Genomic DNA, 20,433 nt, shown 5'->3' with positions numbered 1-20,433 from the left:
AGATTATTTTCTTTTTTGCAAAACAATTCACCGTCAATCTACAGAGATATGCGTTTGTAGATTCATTGTGATCGTTTTTATGTTTCTTCCGATGAACATACTCACGAATCACTGCTGTAAGCAGTGCTGTTGTTGCGCAACAAATAGCGCACGTAGATTGTGGATCTGTTCATAAATTGTTGTTAGGGTGGTCGCGGCTTCCCATCTACACGGAAGTCTCGCAGCGCAGTCTCATCACCACGACCGTTCGTGCAGAAATCGCGAGAATTGAATAGCTCGTCTCGAGAGAACGTTGAGTACAGAAGAGATCCTCGATTTACTAGACTGCGGTGGTCTCACTCTTATGTATTTCCGACATCCTACGAGAACGGTTTACTTTAATAATCGCGATAGCTACATTTTTTCCGGTACGTTCGTTGTAATAAAAGCTTGTTATATTATGCAGTTCGCTTTAAGCAATCTGCGCGACGATATGGCAATAAAAGGCTTACAAATCTAGTTTTACGACTTTGGACCGGCTCGTTAATCACGCGTAATAACACAGTTATGATTTTATCGAAGAATAATTTTTTGCGATGCATAGCAAACGCATATCTGATAGATTATGTTGCCTAATTTACATGCTAATTTAGTGAAGAAAGCTCGCCGGTGATCTAACTTATCGCCGAGACACTACGAGTGTTTCCTGATCCATCGCGTATGCATATTAGAAATTGAAATGAAGAAAGGAAGTCTGCAATAAAGAAAACGAAGATACGGTAAAAGGGAAAGATTAGGTTCGCGTGCTGTCGTAGCGTGATGCAAAATCGTCGACTATCTTTCCACCGCTTTTTGTCGCCATTAAACTCACCCCAAGGAACTATAATTAGTTGAAATGGGATTGTTCGCGACACGGCATCATGTCATTCGATGATTTCCCGCCCCGACGCGTCGCAACTATCTCGTTCGTGCTCCCAAGATTCTTGCTCGCTTTTTCTGCGCCGTCTTTTTCCGCGAACGCGCCGCGAGCGAGCCCAATTACGGGCCTATTCAGTGACTGTATCCATCTAGCTGCGACTGACGCGAGAAGAATGAGTCAGACAAAAATCTCTAGTCGGCTGCCTGGGTGAAGGTGTGGCGGATGACAAAAGGTCGCGCGTCTCAAGCCGACCCATCTTCCCTCCCTTTTGATCTTCACTCCGCTTCTCTGGACTTCTCTCTCCTAATCCCTGCCGATCTGCTGAGTGGAATAGACAGGACGGAATCATGTCGGCGACCTCGCAAGGTCCCGCCAAGGTCGAACGTTGAGCTCCCGAGTGAGCGAGCGAGCCGCCAACTCTCTCTCGAGAGATGCTGATCTCTCCACCGACGTGATCCACCAGCGCCACTAACATCCCACTGCTAGCTGCCACTGTTACTGTTCGGCACGTCAACATCGTGATTCATTTGGGGACGAATAAAACGCTATCCGTCACACACACACCTGTCTTTTGTATTGCGACGCGAAGATTCGATCAGGGATTTGGTTGTTATACATCTCGATACCTTTTGACAGTAATGAAATAAGAGACATGGCGATGGAGATGATTGTGTCACTTCCCTCTTCTTTTCTCTCTCTCTTTCTCTTTTTGATAAGCTACTCGATTTTATACTGAATATTTAGGAAGTTATAGAACTTGGGAAAGGACGTATAATACTGAAAATTATTTTCAAATCATCAATCTTTAGAAAGTCCATTCTGGTAAAATCCATTTTAGATGACCTACAATTTATGACCAAATTCAAGATAAAATTTTACTTATAATTTTATATGTATATGTGTCGCATATTCTAAATATAAATGCTTGTGTGAATTTTACTTCTACAAATATTTGTAGGGTAACCCGGCAAATACGCCGCGCTGTGATTTACACCGCAAAAGTTAGAAAAAATAGGAGGAGTGGGGGTAATTTTTCCGCTACTCTGTACGCCTTTATGTTATATTAGTATTGTGTTATGATTTCAGTTCTTTACTGTTAATATTAATGAAATTATTGTGAGTTGAATCGATTTTTGTCACTCTGTTAAATAGCGCCATCATAAATTATAATCTACATAAAATGATTACTATAGGACGTGCAAAAGACTTAGTGGTTATTTCGTGATATACATGAGTGTAGAGGAATAGTAAAGTATGTTGTAATTGTATAACAAAATACAAATACTTTGCTCTTGTATTCTTTGTTTAGTTTGTTGTTTTGTATATCCTACCTGTTTAGAATATGTGGCAGAATTTATGCCCAAAGCATACAAAGTACGCAGATTGAATTCAGTGCACTGAACACAATAAACGCATTATATGAAATATGTACCCCATATAACACTTGTAATACATCTGGGAAAATTGTAATTATTATTTATTACTTCATATACACACTTATCATTTTCATTCCTTAATAAAACTTTATAAACGCGTTTTATAAGTTATTGTGTCATTTTACATCTCATTTATATGCATTATTTGTAAATTTTTTATGAGTCATACATACTCCCCCTCCTCCTATGAGTAACCATATATCCCACCTCTATATATAGAGATATATGGCAAAAATGCAAGGGTTTAAAAAAGTTTATTTTTTAATACGCGAAATATAAATATTTCGGATTTTTAATATTTTTTTTCATAATAGTAGGCAGTACAAAGTTTTCACTGATATATCTGAGTTTCACTGAATTTGTTTACTTAAATATAGTAAATAATACTTAATAAATTAAGTTTTTGATAGGTGCGGCGTATATACCGAAGTTACTCTATGTTACACGACAAGCAAAATTATAAGTAGGATTCTGTTTTGAATTTGGTCGATTTATATTGAACTTTAATTTATATTGAATAGATCGTCTAAAGAGGGCTTAAGAATACAATGTGAATTAAAAAATAATAAAAAGTTAAAAGTGGAAATTTTTTGTTTTAATCTTGTTTCAATCTTCTGTTTGTGTAAACGTATTTGGTTCTTTTTATTTAAAAAATGCAATTAATATATGTTTTAATATTTTTGAATTTTATTTTATAATTTAGAATACATTTATTTGGCTATGATTAAAATAAAATAGATGGCCTTCTGAACTTAATAAAATGTAACAAATAAATACAGTAATTGAATAAAACGACATCCCAAAAGTATCCCAAAGACTGTTTCAGGATATAAATAATACAATAAAAAATATTTTTTCCATCAATATCTTTGTGTCTATATACATCGAAATATTTTGTGAAAGAAATGGTTAATAGAGCACAAACAACTTATGTTCATTAGGAAGATGATGGTTTCACGGTCGTGACGTGCAGAATTTCGGGAGATCGTCTCCTTTCAAAACTCGTAATGTCGGGCGGTGATCACGCACATTAACGCACGGTCATTGGCCTGAAATGATCGTTTCTTGTGAAATTTATCTCATAACCATCTGGTTCAGTGATACCAAAGAGCGTGCGGGATGGGCGGGATGGAATCGAGAATACGGATATCGTAATCGAATGGTCGATTGGCCAGTGTCGCACGGTGTTGTTTATTAAATCTCGAATTTGCGACGCAGTAAGGCGCAAAGCAACGAGCAAACCAGTTTACTTAATATAACTTAAGATAACTTAACAGGCTTGCGTATAATATGTACGAGCAATATCTCCCTTTTCTAACTTCTTCCTGTCTCCCATTTCTAGCCGCCCAGCTTTTCTCACATACCAAACATTTTCCTTATCGATTGAAAAATGATCAAGGACGGTCGCGTATCTCTTCTCGCCGAGTGTATCTTGGCATGTGCTCGCACAGTGCGTGCTATCTCGGGGTCTCATAGTTCGTTCACACGGCGACGGAGTTGGCGTCGACGAGGCCTCCTGTAACGTGTTCTTGGCGCCAGGCGCCTGCCAGTGATTCCTTCTGCGGCGGTGGCAGCTCTTCGCGTGCATGAACTGAGAAACGATCCCGTCAGTATTATCACAAAATTTCTCGCATGCGATGGAACATTCGCTGGTTTTTTTTTTCAACTCGTTTAGTTGTCAATTTCTTGGACAGTCTCGGTTTGACAATCCATTATTACAAGGACCTCTTATAAATCTTATAATAATGAATGAGAAGAGAGCCAAATGTAATTTCTGTTTAAAAATTAGAACGAAATAAGAGTCTAACAATCTTGGATCAGTCATCAAAAAGGAAAGAAGAGGTGAACTGAACGACTGTAACTACGTGTAAAAGATTTCGATCAAAAGAGGCGCATTCGAACCACCGGAAATTATGTTAAAAGTTAATGTACTCAATAATGCAGCTACGGGCAGTGAAAGGGTTAAAGTCATTGAACTGTTGCCGCGAGGTATGCACTATGTTAATAGTATGGTAATGTGACACGAGCGGGATATTACTGCTGGAAAATGCGCGCGCGTGCACGCGAGTGCACCGATAAAATGACTAATAAAATGACGATTACGCCGGGCCCGGCCTAATGAGGAGAACCCATTAATCTACTGGCGTGATTAGCGCATGTAAACGGCGCGCGCGCGCGAAGGTCGACGGCGAGAATTCACCTATGCCCGATTATTTACGGGCGTGCTCGTACCTCATCGTCTTTATCTCCGGGCGGTCCGCGTACGTCGTTCGAAAAACATTACCACGGGGTCGTTGGTGCTAAATTCATTGCGCAATGTTGTATCTTTGTATCACGTTGCGATGACTTGTTTGAATTTTAAATCCCACCACGTGGGATAAAAAGACGTACGTCTAAATAGCGAGAGAAACTCGAGCCCTTTAATCTTGCGACGCGTTATTTTTTAATTTTACTGTGAGAGTAATTATGAAAAAGCTGCGTGATTATCAACTTGATAATTGCTCGGAGCAATTATAATTACTCAAGTTTTTTAATGTGTTTTTATTGCATTAAAATTAAATATTCTACATTGGAATTATAAATAAATATTTTAATTAAAAAAAAATCTTTCATATTTTAAAAGTGTATTAATGTTAATCCTTTGTTAAATAATAAATAATTGGTATCCTGCGCAAATTTTTTTCTTTGAAATACTGGGAGTACTTGGAGCTGAATAATTGTCTTTAGCCTTCGGTTTTTTTAATACACAATTTTACAAAAATACTTTCTAAAAATGTTAAAGTATATGTAAGAATTATATAATTTTTTTTTGTAAAAATGTTGAAAGTTAAGCGGGACACGAATGACACGGTGCGTGATAAAGGAGGAAAGATCAGAGAATTTTGTGTGAGAAGAATAAAATATCATATTAAATTAATTCATTTAACTAGATATCGATACCTATGTCACAAGTCAATTAATCTTAAAGATTCTGTAACAGAATTTTTCGCGTTCTGCGCATTTTTTTTTGTTGAAATACTAGGAGTACTTGGCTAAATAAAGATCTCTTTGATTTTTTACAAATATTTTCTAAACATACTAGAGTATATATAAGAATCGCTTAAGGGTTTATTCTACCTTGTGGCTTGAAAAAGAAGGCGATTGTTGGCAATTTTTTTCGGGAAAAGTAATGAAGATACTTCATTGTTTTTACATTATTTGTATACTTTTCTATTTAATTTTAAATTTTATGAAATTAATGTGTTGACTGTTAATTGACATAAAGCTTCGGGAAAGAAGCCTCTTGAACATGACTTGAACATGACACCAGAGTATTGCAGATTGCATCTGAAAGAGAAAACGATTTTCCTACTCGGAAAGAATGTCTCTATTGGATAGGACTATGATGACTTTAGATAAAAATTAACAAAATAGTTTATTTAAAAAAGAAAATTTAATTTTTTTTACCTTAAATTGTATTCTTGCTTTGCGATAAAAAAAAATTATTGATATTGATATAATTGTAGTCTATTCAGTAGAAAAAACATTTATGCTCTACAATCATGCAAAATTTGAAAGCGATACGTTTAATAGTTTTTGCTCTATTACTTCCATTGGAAAAATGTTTCGAGAAAGCGAGTTTAAAGTTTCAAATTTACTTTTCTAAATTATTTACGCCTATATTTGCCATATTAAGGTACCAATACAATATTCTACACACTTGGCTATCATATTATGCAAACAAATTTTTCAATTTTTTGATCCCAACAAGATTATTGTAGAACGAACTCTTAATAATTTTTGTATACTTGTAAAAGTGACAAAAATTAATTCGGGATACGAGCGACCTATTACGTGTAGTAAAGGATTGAAAATCATTATATGTACCGAGGATTAACGTCGATGTAGGTACTTATCAAGCAATATTTGCAAAAAATATTTTATCAACTAAATCAAGTACAACATCATAGAAGTTGCACGGTACCAGTTGCAAGTGAACTTCATAATATCTCTATAATAGCTGTTAACGACCTAAGGGTACAACTCACGATAAATGCGGGTAAAACGCAGTAGCGTGGATTGAAACGTTAAACCGCAAAACGAGCGCGCTGTTACACGCGTTCGTATCCGCGTGCGAGCGGGCGTTGCGCCATGCTGCTTAAATAATACGTAAAACACTCAGAGGAGATATTCGCGGCCATTAAAATCATCCTGCACTTCGCGCGGACCTTGTTACTCTCCGTATTACAGCTACATTTAACGATACATTACGCTCTCCCGCCGGCCATTAAGACGTGATTATCCTTAAACAATAGCTCTCTCATATTCCCCTTAGTCGTTATTAGAGGGAATGAGGCGGTAACCGAATTAACGAGTGCGTTCTTTATACGCGTACCACGGATTTGCCGGGTTCGAAAAAACGCGTTTCATCCGTCAAAGACAACGGTATCGTCGATATTGCCGCCAAGCAATCGGTTATTACCATCCTTACCGTTAACTACTTAAGGACCGAATAACTATCAAAACATTGACGAGAGAAAAAACGATCGTTTTCGAATGCCTGAAGAGATATGTAAAAACGAGATATGTGAACGCACTAAAAACATAACAAGTCTCTTTCTCCACGAAAAGAAATTGAGGAATGCGTAATAAGGAAAGGAGAAATAACGAATTTAAATACGAATTACGCAATATTACGTCCGAGGTATATTTTTTTTTTATTTTTCTGCTGAATATAATATTACGTATATACAAAATTAGCTCGTAAAAAATTGAGATTTTTTTTTTAAACGAAGAAAAGCAGGAATGTAAACGTGTGCTTTTTGAGAGACGAAATACGATTCATGAATTACGTGTTGGATGAACTTTTTTTTGGGTAAACAAGTGTAATGAGGTTTTTATTTCATTTGAAATTAAAGAAGAATCTCGTGAAAACGCAATATCCCGATGGCGCGCTGCGAATTCATTCTTCATTAAATTAGAAGCACGGTGTCTACTAGAATTGTTAATAATTGAATTATCTGCGCGCAGCTTACTAACTTGATTCCGTCCGTTTTCGCAGTGTTATATCGGTCCGGGAAACAGGAAGACCGAACTTACCCACCGACTTCATTAAAAGCGCTTCTCGTTCCGCGCGAGATCTCGTTGTCGCATTTACCTCATTAGTTAAAGATCTCGATAAGAGAAAATGTGCGCACCTTTTACGAAGTTCGTTGGCCTTACGACATTCGTGCGGAGCATCGCTGCGTGGAACTCGTACATTGAGAGAAAAATTTTTAATATAATTACATATTGCTATATATAATAATTATGGTTATTACTGTTACAATGTTAGTAATAATAACTATATGTAAGTTCTATCAGCAAATGTATATATAATTGGCAATGACTAATTATAGTTATTATTATCATAATAATTGCTACAAGTATCATAATTTAATTATAATTTAATATAATCACTTTTAGAGAACTATAAAATGTGAACTGTATAAAACATAGTACACAAATGTGTACTAATATAGTACATAAATTAGAATAATTGTAATTATTTTATAATAATAATAACTATAATTACAGTCACATTTCCGGATTATCAACTATATACATATACTTATTGACAGAATAGTTTATTATTACTAACATTATATAGCAGTAATAATCATAATTATAGTATATCTCATAACATTTAATTATAGTCTTTGCTCTCAGTGTATATTTTGGAGAAAAAATTGTTATTATTTGCTATTTGATTGTGTTAAATCGATGATTCAACAGTATCAAATATGGAATAAATATATTTTTTATCATAAATATAATTTTTGTCTAATCACAGTCATGGTGTATCTAATCACGGATTAACGTTCGTAGTTAGATCGGGTTTTTTTTTCGCGCGAAAGACGAGGAAATCGTACAAGTCGACGCGGGACGATACGCCTGAGTTTCGCTAATGATCGCGATGGCAATTAGTTAAAGCCTCTCCCTGTAAATCTTCTCTAACTAATTACCTTTTACACCCCTCCCAACCCCCGATGAGTAGAAGACCACACGGGCTTTCTCGAGGGCGACCTCGCGGTTAAACGCTAATTATTATCCCTGTCCGCGATAAATTAAACTGCCAGAGTCTACCTTCAAATATGGCTGTTGTGCGTATGCACGACGCTTGATGGAAGATGGCATAGACGTGGCACGGTGCGCTACTCTCTCGTTTGTTAAATTTGTGTTGGCCTTCTATTCTGCAGAGTTAATTCGCGTCATACATACACGCACAACGCGAAATCACGCCCTTACTATCGCGCGTGAGCGGAATGTTCGGACGTCTTTGGAGTTGCCGCCAACTTTTACGGCAAGCGAAAAAATAGGGACGACTAATGCATGCAGATCTATCTGTTGTTGTAATTTGCCTATAGCCGCTTTCCTTTTTTGGATATTATATTTTGTCGTTTAGCAAATTATTTTAGATTTTTACTGCATCTCTAATTTAAACATTATATACAGCGCACGAAATGCTATATTATTTAATTATCCAATTTTTACGCTTTGGTAATCAATTCCAGTTCTGTATCAATTTTGTTAGAAATAAATGTGTTATAAATTAAATGATATAACATTTCATGTGCCATCCTGTATGTAATTTTTACCGCATTGCGCGCACTATTTACTTTTTACTATACTGGACTAAACGAAATCTGTAGGGGAAGCAGCATTTCTTGTTTAATACTCATCACAATAGAGAATCAACCGCTTTTCTTTGAGAAACTGAGAAAGTCGAAATTTAATGAAAAAGATAAATGTATATAATATTTATTTTGATTACACAATTTCCTACACATACCTTGTCAGTAATATTGAGTTTCAGATAAATCGATATACGCCTTTACTCATTCAAACTGGATTGACTTTTCCGAATCATTGGTTAACATTATTATTAATTTCTTAGTACACAATACTTTCAAAATATGCAATGACAGCCATTCGCAAAGTGTAGCGAGAGAAACCAATTAGCATCGCGGAGAAGGAGTAACAATCCTTCTACGAATTCGAGTATAAATTTAATTTTTTTTTACCAACAATTTCTTTTTTGCCTTTTTTCTAAATGGGTTTTACACTTTATTTTCAATAAATTTTATTCTATACATTAAGAGATCTTTAGACAAATTTTTTTTTTCTTTATGATGAATCCACTTTATAGAGGACTTGTATCTATCTTGCTGTACCTACTATTATTCGTTTTTCCGCGATAAATGCCAGTAATTTCGATAAGTGGCGTTCTTGTATGGATCCATTACACCATCGTTAGCGACGCTCATCTAATTAGCTTCGCTATAGCTCGCTAATAAAGATGCACAAAGCAATGAGCAACGGGACTTTCACCGAAGATGCATAATATTCGTGCGAATATTCGTAGTATCCCCAAAGTAACAGCATTCGATGCCTAAGACTATAGAAAACGACTGCTATAAGATGTATTATTTTCGAAACCGATATTAAAATGTCCGTATATCGATATTATCTATAATAAAACACGCGAAGTAACAAAAAACTTCATTTTCCAATGCTTTTTTTATTTATTTATTTTTATGACATTTTAATTAAGATTGATAAAAATCATGTTTTAAACTGTTTAAAACATGCTTAGTCAGTTTTAACATATTTTAAACACTTGTTTTAAATAACATTATTTAAAATATGCAAGCATTAAAAATGTTTGAAAAAAAAAAACATTATTTCTTATCAACCCTAATTTTATTTTTTATCATATTGATGAATTTAAATTGTTATATTCTGCAATTTTATTTTAAGTGGAAAAATACAATGGTTCATATTTTTCTAATTTTATAAATTCCTTCTAAAGTTCAACTTTCAAATGTCGCGTCGTTGGAAAATTTAAACAACATTTACAGCACAACAGTATTTTTAGCTCGATAGTAATTGAGCAGACGAAGGCTTATTCTCTTTTAAGCTGCAGAATTGAAGGAGACGATATTCGGGGTACTTTCCGTTCCTGCAAATTAAAATATTCTCATGAGTTGATATCGCTTGATCTTTTCGAGAGAATTGTTTCCTTTCGTCAAGAGATCATTATATGTATAGTAAATTCCCTCCGAAGGTACCACTTCAGGAAACGATCTAGAAATGACTCGAAGGAAGTGGAGGTAGTGCAGCAGAAGGTTGTGCCATGACCTTCGCTCTTCTGAATCCGCCGGGAGCCCCGTCCCGTCACGTAGTTTCGATACAACGTGTAATGACAGTCCCGAAGAGAGAAAATGTACGGCCGCCGATGGCGAATCCGGTCGCGACGCTGAATAGATTGCACATCGATCAGCCATCATCATCATCACCGAAACGTGATCGCTACCGGCATTAACTTACGCGTTTTTCCCCTTCCAATGTAACAATCAGCACCAATTTGCCGTCCGGATATTGCCGTGTGTAGTAGATGCACCCTCGTATTCTTTCTCTTCCTTCCTTCGCGAATAGTTGTTCGTAATTACTCGGAACAATCTTCGGATTCTGACGATTCTGACGATTTTCAATGCTATTCTATAAGAGATGAAGTTCTTTCGAGAAACTTTCTCACTTTAATAACAATTGTAAAAATTATAAGCCTCGAAAATCAAATTTTTATAAGACGTACGTAAAAGAAAAATAAAGCCACGAAATAAAGAGCTATATGAGTAAAGCTATATAAATCGAAACAAAGGATACTACTCTACAGCTATAAAAAAATTTAACTACAGGTATATCTCTTCACTTACGATTACTTCGACTTTTGGACTTACGATCGCTATTCGATAAAAATTAGAAAAAGATGAAGAGTATTTAGGAGTTGAACCGAGATTAAGATTTACATTTATGAAAACGGATATATTAACACCTAATTAGTAATTATTTAGGTCCAGAGTGACTAATAAAAATATTATTATTAAAAGAGAAAGAAAAACAATAGATTTAATATTAAACAAAATAATTTTAATACACATAGCATTATTTCATCGATTTTATCAATTTTAATCGTAACTGGCGTTTCTTGTTCTTGATAGATTTAATATTATATGACTACTATTTTCAACTTACGATTAATTTTGTTTACGACTGAAGTTTCTCTTCGTGCGTAATCCCGTCGTAAATAAAGAGATACTGTATATCTTAAAACTATATAGTTATATTTAACTTTAGTTTATATTTAACTATAAAAATTTTAATTATGTCTTCTCTGCCACGATTTTAATATAAGGCGATATTATCACTATTTAATATGCGTTTCGAGTTTTCCTTTCATGAAATCGAGTCATTTTTCTTAATCTAAGATGTATGTAAATTAGCGAACGCGTATGAATTTATTTCATCTTATCATGATTTTTTATTGCAGATTCTCAAATGGAACAAGGCTATAGATCAGAAGTCCAAGAACGAGCACTCGTCGTATCGCTGCAGATGTTCAGCTTGATCTTGGAGCGTGGTGTCTATCTACTGAAAGCTCAGCTAGATAGCGAGCAGGAACCGAGACTGGTGGTCGGCGAGGATCTCCAAGTGCTTCTACCGGCTATTAAGGTTACTTTCCCCCCCTCTTTCCCCCATCAATACGTATCGGTTGAGCGAAGTCTTAATTGCGTTTCGCGACGCAAGTCGGCGAGCGTAAGTCAATTTCCGAGTCGAAACGTTGCCTCGATCACGTCCATCGTCCGCAGCTCGCTATTACGGAATAATTAGATCTGGAGCAGTGGCGGCCAACCTCTCAACTTCTTGCTAAAACACATCACGATATTCTCATATCTTGATAGCTAATATAAATACTAGCATATTCGTTAAAAAATAGCTTCTATCGTTCATTCATTGGCTTTTATTCGCTTCCGTTTCCCACGGGATAATTTATGGTAGGCCGTTGGTTAATTATCACTAGTATAGATTGTATCATTCTGAAAGACGTCGGGTTTTCTTCGTCAACTAGATCTGATTCTACTTCCCATCGCTGTCGCAGCGCCGGACTCGAATGCTTAATCACAGAGAATTTATGAAGCGCCGCGAGAGTCGCGGCCACACATTCGCTGGTGACCGATATGTCAAATCCAAAATCTGATTATGTCGCAACTTATTATACAACTTGACGTTCACAATTAATGTATCTATCGCATGTCATCCCGTAAGTGCATGTTTCGATTAATGATCGATGGTGATCAGATATCGGAACTTTGAAATTACACGATTTCTTAACTGGATGCTAAGCTATATAAAAGATTGATCGTAAAATGATATTGCAAACATATAAAATCGAAAAAATAAGATTAACAACCAAGAAGGCAGGTGTTGTTTAAAATGAGTACTTACCTACATAAATAAATATTAATCTTATACTACAAAAGTACGTACAATTTTTTCAGATCATTGAAAATAACGAATTAATAGTGATTAACCATCGATTAACTATCAGTTTCATGGCATTAAAAAATTTTTTCTAATTATGTACCGGGAAATTATCGCGTCTTTGCACAGTCATTATGTATTTCTCGACTAATGATAAAAGATGTAAAGAAAAAAAGAAACAATGATTGCTATCGGAATGCGAGCTGATACAAGGAATAATAGCCAGACTCGCGCTTGCGACTGAGGTGAGACCATTAATATTGCCGATAAAGTAGACGCGATACAAGGCCGTTGGAATATGTTTCACTGTATGAGGATGGATGGACGTTCTCAATGAAAAAAGAGTCTCACAGGAGTGTCTATAAATAGCGAGGTATTTTTGCGTTCTCCGGCATTTAAAAATTTGATAAGACTATAAACGAAAGAAATAAAAATTTCCTCGAGAGAATGTATCTTCCTCGAATAAAAGATGCTGTTATATTAGTAAGAGAAAATAATACGAGATGTCCTTGATTCGAAACTTTTGTTTAGTTCTCCTCATGTAACTACTGTTGAAATTTTATTAATACTGTAGCACAGTTTACAGTTTCTTGCGGTGTTATTCTTTTTGACGCATAGTCACGCTTTTATTAAGAGATAATTTTTTAAAAATATGCTCGCATTTTATTTTAACGTTAACTTATCATTTCTCACTTTTGAATATAAGCTATGATTGAATATCATCAAAAAGTTGAAGGGTTCTTATTGAAATCAGCTTTATTTCTGTCTTTACGTATATCCTCCAAAAATTTACTTCCTGAAATTTACTTATGATTTTTATAATTGCCATATTTAAACGAGAAAGTTCCTCGAAAGAACTTCCTCTTTTATAGAATAACATTGAATTTACAAATAATTTTTTAAGAATACACTTGCATTTCTTTTTAACGTCAATTTTTTATTATTTCTTACGTTTGAGTATGAGCCATGATTGAAATGGTTCAAAAAGTTAATTCTTGTTAAAAATTGAAAAGATTATCTGCGTACCAGCATTGACATTTTGGTTATATTATGTTGATCTTATTACGTATTAATTTGGATTATAAACTACTATGTTATTTCCTTTGTTTCTGCAGATCTGGTGCGATTGGATGCTTTGCCATAGCACTGTTTGGAATCCTCCGCCGTCTTGCACGGATTACAGAGTCGGGTAAGTTTCTTAATCTTAAACTCAATAAAGGAAATGAGATTTGCGTGTACGCGGCCTTTAGTCACCGTAATGTTCTGCTTGAGGAAAGTCCCTAATCTCCTTATATTGTTTCGCAACATAAATTTCGTTTGGCTTACGGACTGCCCTGTCTTGGATTAATTGCAACTTTGTTGCGCATTCTAACCGCGCGTCGCAAAATCATACTTTCGGGATTAAAGTTAGATGCCAACGTGTGAAAACGAATGTCACGTGTACTAAGAATGTAGCGTGCAACAGAAATGTTCGATATATCTTGAACTTGTCGATCCTGTGGTTTTGTGGTTTGTGTGGTTTGAATCGGTCCATCGACTTCCAGCGAGTGCGAGTGCACGTTTACGGGGGAATTTGCGCTGTATAAAAATTTGCATTCATTGAAGCTGATGTGCAATGTCGAAGATGATGGACAGAGACTCAAGGGAGGGTTTTGAGAATCTATTTATTAAAATAATTTTCATTTTTGAAATAATCTACACATACTTTTATTAGTTGTTTGAGTTTATTTACTGAATAATTTATATAATGTAAAAGCTAGATGTGATACTCAAATAATAATTTAAATAATTATACATGAATTAAACATAATTTTTGAGATTTGATGAATAATAAATCTTTTTAGAATATTTTCAAAGCTTATTTAAGCAAACATTTGAGTTTATTTACTCGATAATTAATATAATAAAAAAACTAGAGATACACAAATAATAAGTCAAATGATACACGAATAATAATTATACGTAAGTTGAAATTTTTGAGATCTAAATAAATGATAAGAAATTTAGAAAATTCCAATTTAAGAATGGATATAATGTGAAAATAATTGTGTTTTAAAAGTACTTAAGCCCTATTTTATAATGTTTTATATCGATAAATACTAGATTCTGAAATAAATTATTTTCAAATATATTTTGTTTTATGAGAGATTATTATGAAAGAAGATTAATTCGAAAATAATTATTATCCGAACATCTTTAGCCTTGGGATCGTGGCTGTCGCGCCCGAACGAAGTACAAAGCACTTAGCATGTAGCGTGATCACTGACGTTTGGCCTTGGAATAATTATTTCAAATCTGAGAGCGAGAAAGATCATTAGCATGCGAAGTGCTACTGTCGGAATCTAATCATATTTGACTATTCGAGATAAATTATATAACCAATCTCATTTGAAAACGCCTCAAGCACTTTAGCTTTGAGAAATCTCCCGACTTTTTTTCTGTATATCTATCATTGAATTTAGACTACCGCTACTGTCTTTAACAAAACGGAATAACGTCGAAGAGGAAGCGACAAATTGATAAGAGAGCATTAAATTTTTACATACATTTTATTTGATCAGCCATGCCAGCTTTAAGACTAATATTATATTTAATCGTTTTTGTATTACAATTTTTCAATTGTGTTAATTGGTTGCAAGTCGGAGAGGTTATTGGATCTCTATCCTATAGCCAATCAATAGACTTGAAAAATTTGTCGTACGAGAAAAATGGACAAATATTAGCCTACAAGCATCTTTTTATATTGACGCTCATTTTTAGCGTCAAAATAGGTCGCATGATTAAAATTGACGCTTGATATTCATCAATTGATCACGTGGCCCTATTTTGATGCTAAAAATGATGCATCAGCATGAAGTTGTGTCTCAATAGACACGAGCATGTTCTAGCGAGAGCCTATATCTCACGAATGGGGGGGAAGTGATGGAAGTGAGTATGGCGTAGGTCACGGTCAACCGCTGCATCGTATCGAGGCTCGATCTCTCGCGAGTCGCGTACCGTGCACCAGGTTCCCGCGGCACTATTCTACCACTATTCCACCACTATTCCACCACGCTCCTTTCGCATTTGTAGCGAATGCATAAGTTACTGTCCCGCTTTAATTATTACCGCGCATCGGTTCTAATTTCAACGAGGAGGGCGCGGATTTCGCGCAACCCCCCGTAGATGCGCGAGATATGCTGGTCTACGTCGCGCTTTTGTCGAACGGATTAAGCCTTCGAAGCGCCGAGGAAAGAGAGACGGAGAAGGAGGATTTGTACGGTGGCTTTCGCCAACTCGGCACACTGCATTCGGCCACGGCTTCGTCGCAGCTGCACGTAGTGACTATTAATTCAGGTTGACACTTGAGGTGTTTTGAATTATTGCTGTTGTATCGGACTATTAATTTCCTCCTCGGCGAATCGCACGCGGTGTGAGAAACTCGCGGGTAAAGACATCGCGACACCCGCGGCGGTCGGACGACGTTCCCGTGGCGCGACACGTGTTCGTGATTGTAATGTCCCGCTCCGTTTCTAATTTATAATTCTTACACTGCTGCTGCAATTTGATTGACAAATTTTCGAAAAAGAGGCAAAAGGACGAATCAATGTGTTATATCACGGAGGGCACTGGCGCAAGATATCAAAGTGTCATTTAATTTATATCTATTATAAAATATCATGAGTATAGGAGTTCTATAAATTATTGTCAGTGATGACCTAATTGAAGGAGGTAATTTTAAACAGCTGCATTATCTGTTTCTTATAAAGATGGAAATAAATTTTTGCTTTACTTGGAATGTGCGCGATATTAAAAATATTAATGAAAGAAATATCATCTGTTAGAATGAATAATTAGCCGACTCCTGACAGCCTTCATAGATACGTATTTAAAAATTTTTCTTAAATATAATAATTAGCACGCTAGTGTATTGTGCAACATATAGTGCTTTTTCTAGTTGAAAAAGAAATATAGAAAATTTATTAGTATAGAAAAGTGGTTTAAGACAAAAATTAATATTATCATGGATTTGGACACATTGAAATTATGACACTCTTGAATATTATTATCAGTATTTTACGATCTAGTATTCTTATATAGCTTTACGATTTAATATACTTCAATTTTATCTGATAATTTTTTATCTGCTGATGTATAAGAATAATAGATTTTTATTTGAGCTTTTTCGCAAGCGCGAACCTGTTGTACCCGAATTCTGGCCCTCTGCTGAATCACGCCGCTAAATAAGGGACCTAAGAACACGGGGAAATCCCGACGCCCCGCTATGCTTGAGAGCCCCATGGGCCAGCATTTTATCAAGGGGCCGGGTCGGCGCGTCTCGAATTGATCATATGCGAATTGATCAAACGTGAGCGAATATATTTTAGTGCGCGCTTCGTGTGCGCTCGTAGAGAAAACGAGAGAGAAGAGGAAGAAAGAGAGAGCAGTGCGCCGTTCATCTTATCGACGCACGGCGCGTCGTCGCTTCTCGGCGCGAGTTTCGCTAATGAGATAAAATAAAAGAAGAATAAGAACTAGTAAAAGAGACAGAGAGAGAGAGAGAGAGAAGGGGGGGAGGAGAGGGGGATAAGAGTCACGCTTGTCTGACTGATGCAATCTACTGTCCATTAAACGAGCCTCAAGGCTCCCCCCCCTCTCGCTCTCTGTCTCTCTTTCGCTCTCGCAACGTCAGTCTCGAACGCGGATTTTTTTTTTTGCGTAACCAACAGCTACTATCTGGCTGGGATAGGTTAATCATTGTTGCTCGTTAGCGATTAACAATTACGTGAGTCAAGCGTTTCCTTGGCAAGGACGCCGCGCAGCACAGGATCGTCGCGCGATCGTCGATCCTCTCTCGATCTTGATCGTCGTTGCACTTAGAGCGGCGTGCAACGATTCGACGCGGACGTGGATTTCGCGATGGCAGATACGATTAATCGATGACCTTTAACGATGCCGGGCGATTAATCGTGCCGGAAATCGCATGCACTTTTGCCCTTTTGTCGCGAAATTAAGCGATCGCTGAAATCCTCTTGCGATTCTCATGTGATCTTTGGTGCATCGTCATTGAAGTCATCCATTTATCATTGACCCGGGAAAGTTATTTGGGGGGTTCTTATATCCTGCGAGAAGATGTAAATTGTTGTAAAATATTGTTTTGTAAAAATATTGTTTAATGCATTTTCTTTCATTTTTAATAACTGGCTTTTTATGAATTTTTAAATATATAATTTTATTAAAAATCCACAATAAAAAACGCGTTATGTTAATTAAAATTTTTATTTTTTAGTAACATAATAATATAATAATATATTTAACATACTTATTTCGTTTAATATTTGTTTTCGTTTAAAATTTAGTTTCTATTTTTATTTTTCAGAAAATTAAATTCATATTATTTTTAAATATTAATAAAACAGTCGTGTAATATGTTAACCCTTTACTAGCAATGTGAAAGTTTTACCTTTCCTTAACCTGGATTTTCGAACTTTAGTGCATATTTTTATATTGTTTCGGATTATTTAAAAATCTGGAAAAAATTCTTACTTGCGAAAGCTTTAACGATGCGTTTTTACTATAAGTCGCACTTTATTTATTTTTTAAAGATTTAAATTTGTTTATCAGAATTTATAATAAAACCGATTGTTTTTAAAATCCAACATTGCCGAGAGATAGAGGATTAATAATAATGATTTTAATTGGAGTATATAAAAACACATCCCAGATTCTCTCGTTTACGTAAAAAAGATCAGATAACTATTCTCGGATTAAAATTGCACATATGGCGGAGTTTGATAAAAATTTATAGTTAAATCCATTTTTCTATAACACGAGACAAGCAGTAAGTAATGTTATTCTATTTTTCGTTAAAGAAGCATTAATGCACAGAATGTAATCGTTGCGTATTTCCGGTATTACAAATTCTTTTAAATGCTCTTGTTTTATACAATGAGAATTTGCACGATCTGAAAGCCGCTATGTGCGACGAAAGAATTAATTGAACGAGCGACTTTGGCTTTACAGTAATACGGAAGTGGCAAATGGAAACGTATGCCCTGCCGCGGGTAGGTCATTAATAATGTCAGTGAAACGAGCCGCCGCTGGTCATACGAAGTACATTAAATGTATAAATCCGTGATCTATTATTATTATCATCCACCGCGCGCATTACGCAGGTCCCCCTTGCCACAATAATTTCTAATATGTAATTCTCGACATTGATAATGAATAGTCGTACGGAAATATATTATATTTGCGTAAGAATCGCCGTCTCCTTTTCACCTTTTCTTCTTCGTGCCATAAATGGTTAGATATAAATTTTATCTATCGCCCATTCTTTTAATCGCGTCTTGAATTTATGTATCTCACCGTAAATACGAAATCGTGCGCCACGTCCCACGCGAAGGCGTGCGAAAATTCCATGTGCGTTTCGTCGTGACCACGCGGAAGCCGCGAATCTCTGAAATATCTCGATGTATTATTCGTGCAGTGCATTGAAACTGTATTTTTGGCAAATGGAATTTCATTGGAAGCCTCGGTCACGTCGAATGCGGTAATTGTACCCTTGTGGCAAGAATTCGTTGCGTGACGAATGATCCAGAACCGAAAATATTTACCTCATGTCAAGGTATACGCCAGGTAGCCGATGTTGAAGAAAATCAAGTAGCAATTTACCTGATTATTTTTTTTTATAAAGCAAATGTTTAAGTGTTGTTTGCACAGCCGGTACGAATTTTCGGGCATTTATGCTGTCACTCGTACAAAAACAATAATAAGGAATCTGAAATCCGTCAGAAAATTAGTCCTGAGTATTATCTCGACATATAAAAAGTTTGTCGGCCTCGCGGCGCCAAAGTGGCGTCAAGCAATGTTAGAAAGTCCAATGAAAAATATAATTTGTAGAATTAAAGATCATTATATCTCATCTTAATGCAACACAAGTCGTAAATTACTGTTCAACAATTTAATCTTTGAAGCGAGTAGTTTAATCGTACGGAAAGAATTCTACATTAAACGTTGATATTATCGAATTCTTTCCTCGTTCTTACTTTTGAATTATGTATTAAAAGAATGATTAAATTCATCTGAGTTTTTCTTAATCACGATAGATTTACCGTGATGTGGATCTGTAATTTGTTTTGACTTTAGCTATTCTTTCTAATGAATGTTATCACGAAACTTAGAAAAGATTTAATTCAATCTTCTTTCGTTTATTACAGACCACCAGGAGATGCGTGGAGCAGATTAGCGACGATGGTGAATCTTCTAGAGAAATTAAATTACACTAGGACAACTCTGATTCAAGGCAAGGATACGGAGGATCGTGAGGAAGGTAAGAGAATATTTTTCCGACTGTCTTTTATGAGAAAAAAATTTCCGTGTATATTGATGGTCTCCATATTGTTTTATTTAAAGAGAAACATATTAAGAAGAATTTAAAAAATTGTCAAGATTATTTATACTTGCGGAAATTGATGCAAGTCGGTATTATTAATTTAATTTATTGAATTAATTTAATAATTTTTACATTTTGGTAATTTTTTAAAAATAGAGTTCAAAATATATCCAAACTATCAAAATACCAAAACTATTGATTTAAAAATAGTAATGTTATTTGATTTATATATTGTTGGAACAATCAGTTTGATAGAATATACTAAAATTCGTAAAATTAGAGCTCAAATAATTTGAACAATACCTAGTTAAAATCGTACAAATGCTTTAATATTATTTGATACAAAACCTACTATTCTGCTAAGAAGGTTTTAACAAATTTGT

The 20,433-nt window shown here is 35.4% G+C and overlaps 1 protein-coding gene across 6 annotated transcripts in view; it reads left to right on the top strand.

Annotated features, from left to right (window-relative positions):
• Window positions 1–20,433, top strand: part of LOC105148572 (Smg6 nonsense mediated mRNA decay factor) — a 109,231-nt gene that overhangs the window by 47,065 nt on the left and 41,733 nt on the right. For all 6 annotated transcript variants that reach the window (XM_087403083.1, XM_087403082.1, XM_087403084.1 and 3 more), the window contains exons 18-20: window positions 11,684–11,865; window positions 13,791–13,864; window positions 19,875–19,987. In XM_087403083.1, coding sequence (XP_087259209.1) covers window positions 11,684–11,865; window positions 13,791–13,864; window positions 19,875–19,987 — 369 coding nt within the window. The remainder of the gene's footprint in view (window positions 1–11,683; window positions 11,866–13,790; window positions 13,865–19,874; window positions 19,988–20,433) is intronic.

Source organism: Acromyrmex echinatior, chromosome 2 (genome assembly GCF_024713525.1).
Source record: "Acromyrmex echinatior isolate Ae372 chromosome 2, ASM2471352v2, whole genome shotgun sequence".
NCBI classification, from domain to species: domain Eukaryota; kingdom Metazoa; phylum Arthropoda; class Insecta; order Hymenoptera; family Formicidae; genus Acromyrmex; species Acromyrmex echinatior.
Note: the sequence above shows the minus strand (reverse complement) of the source record. Positions and strands in the feature narration are given on the sequence as shown.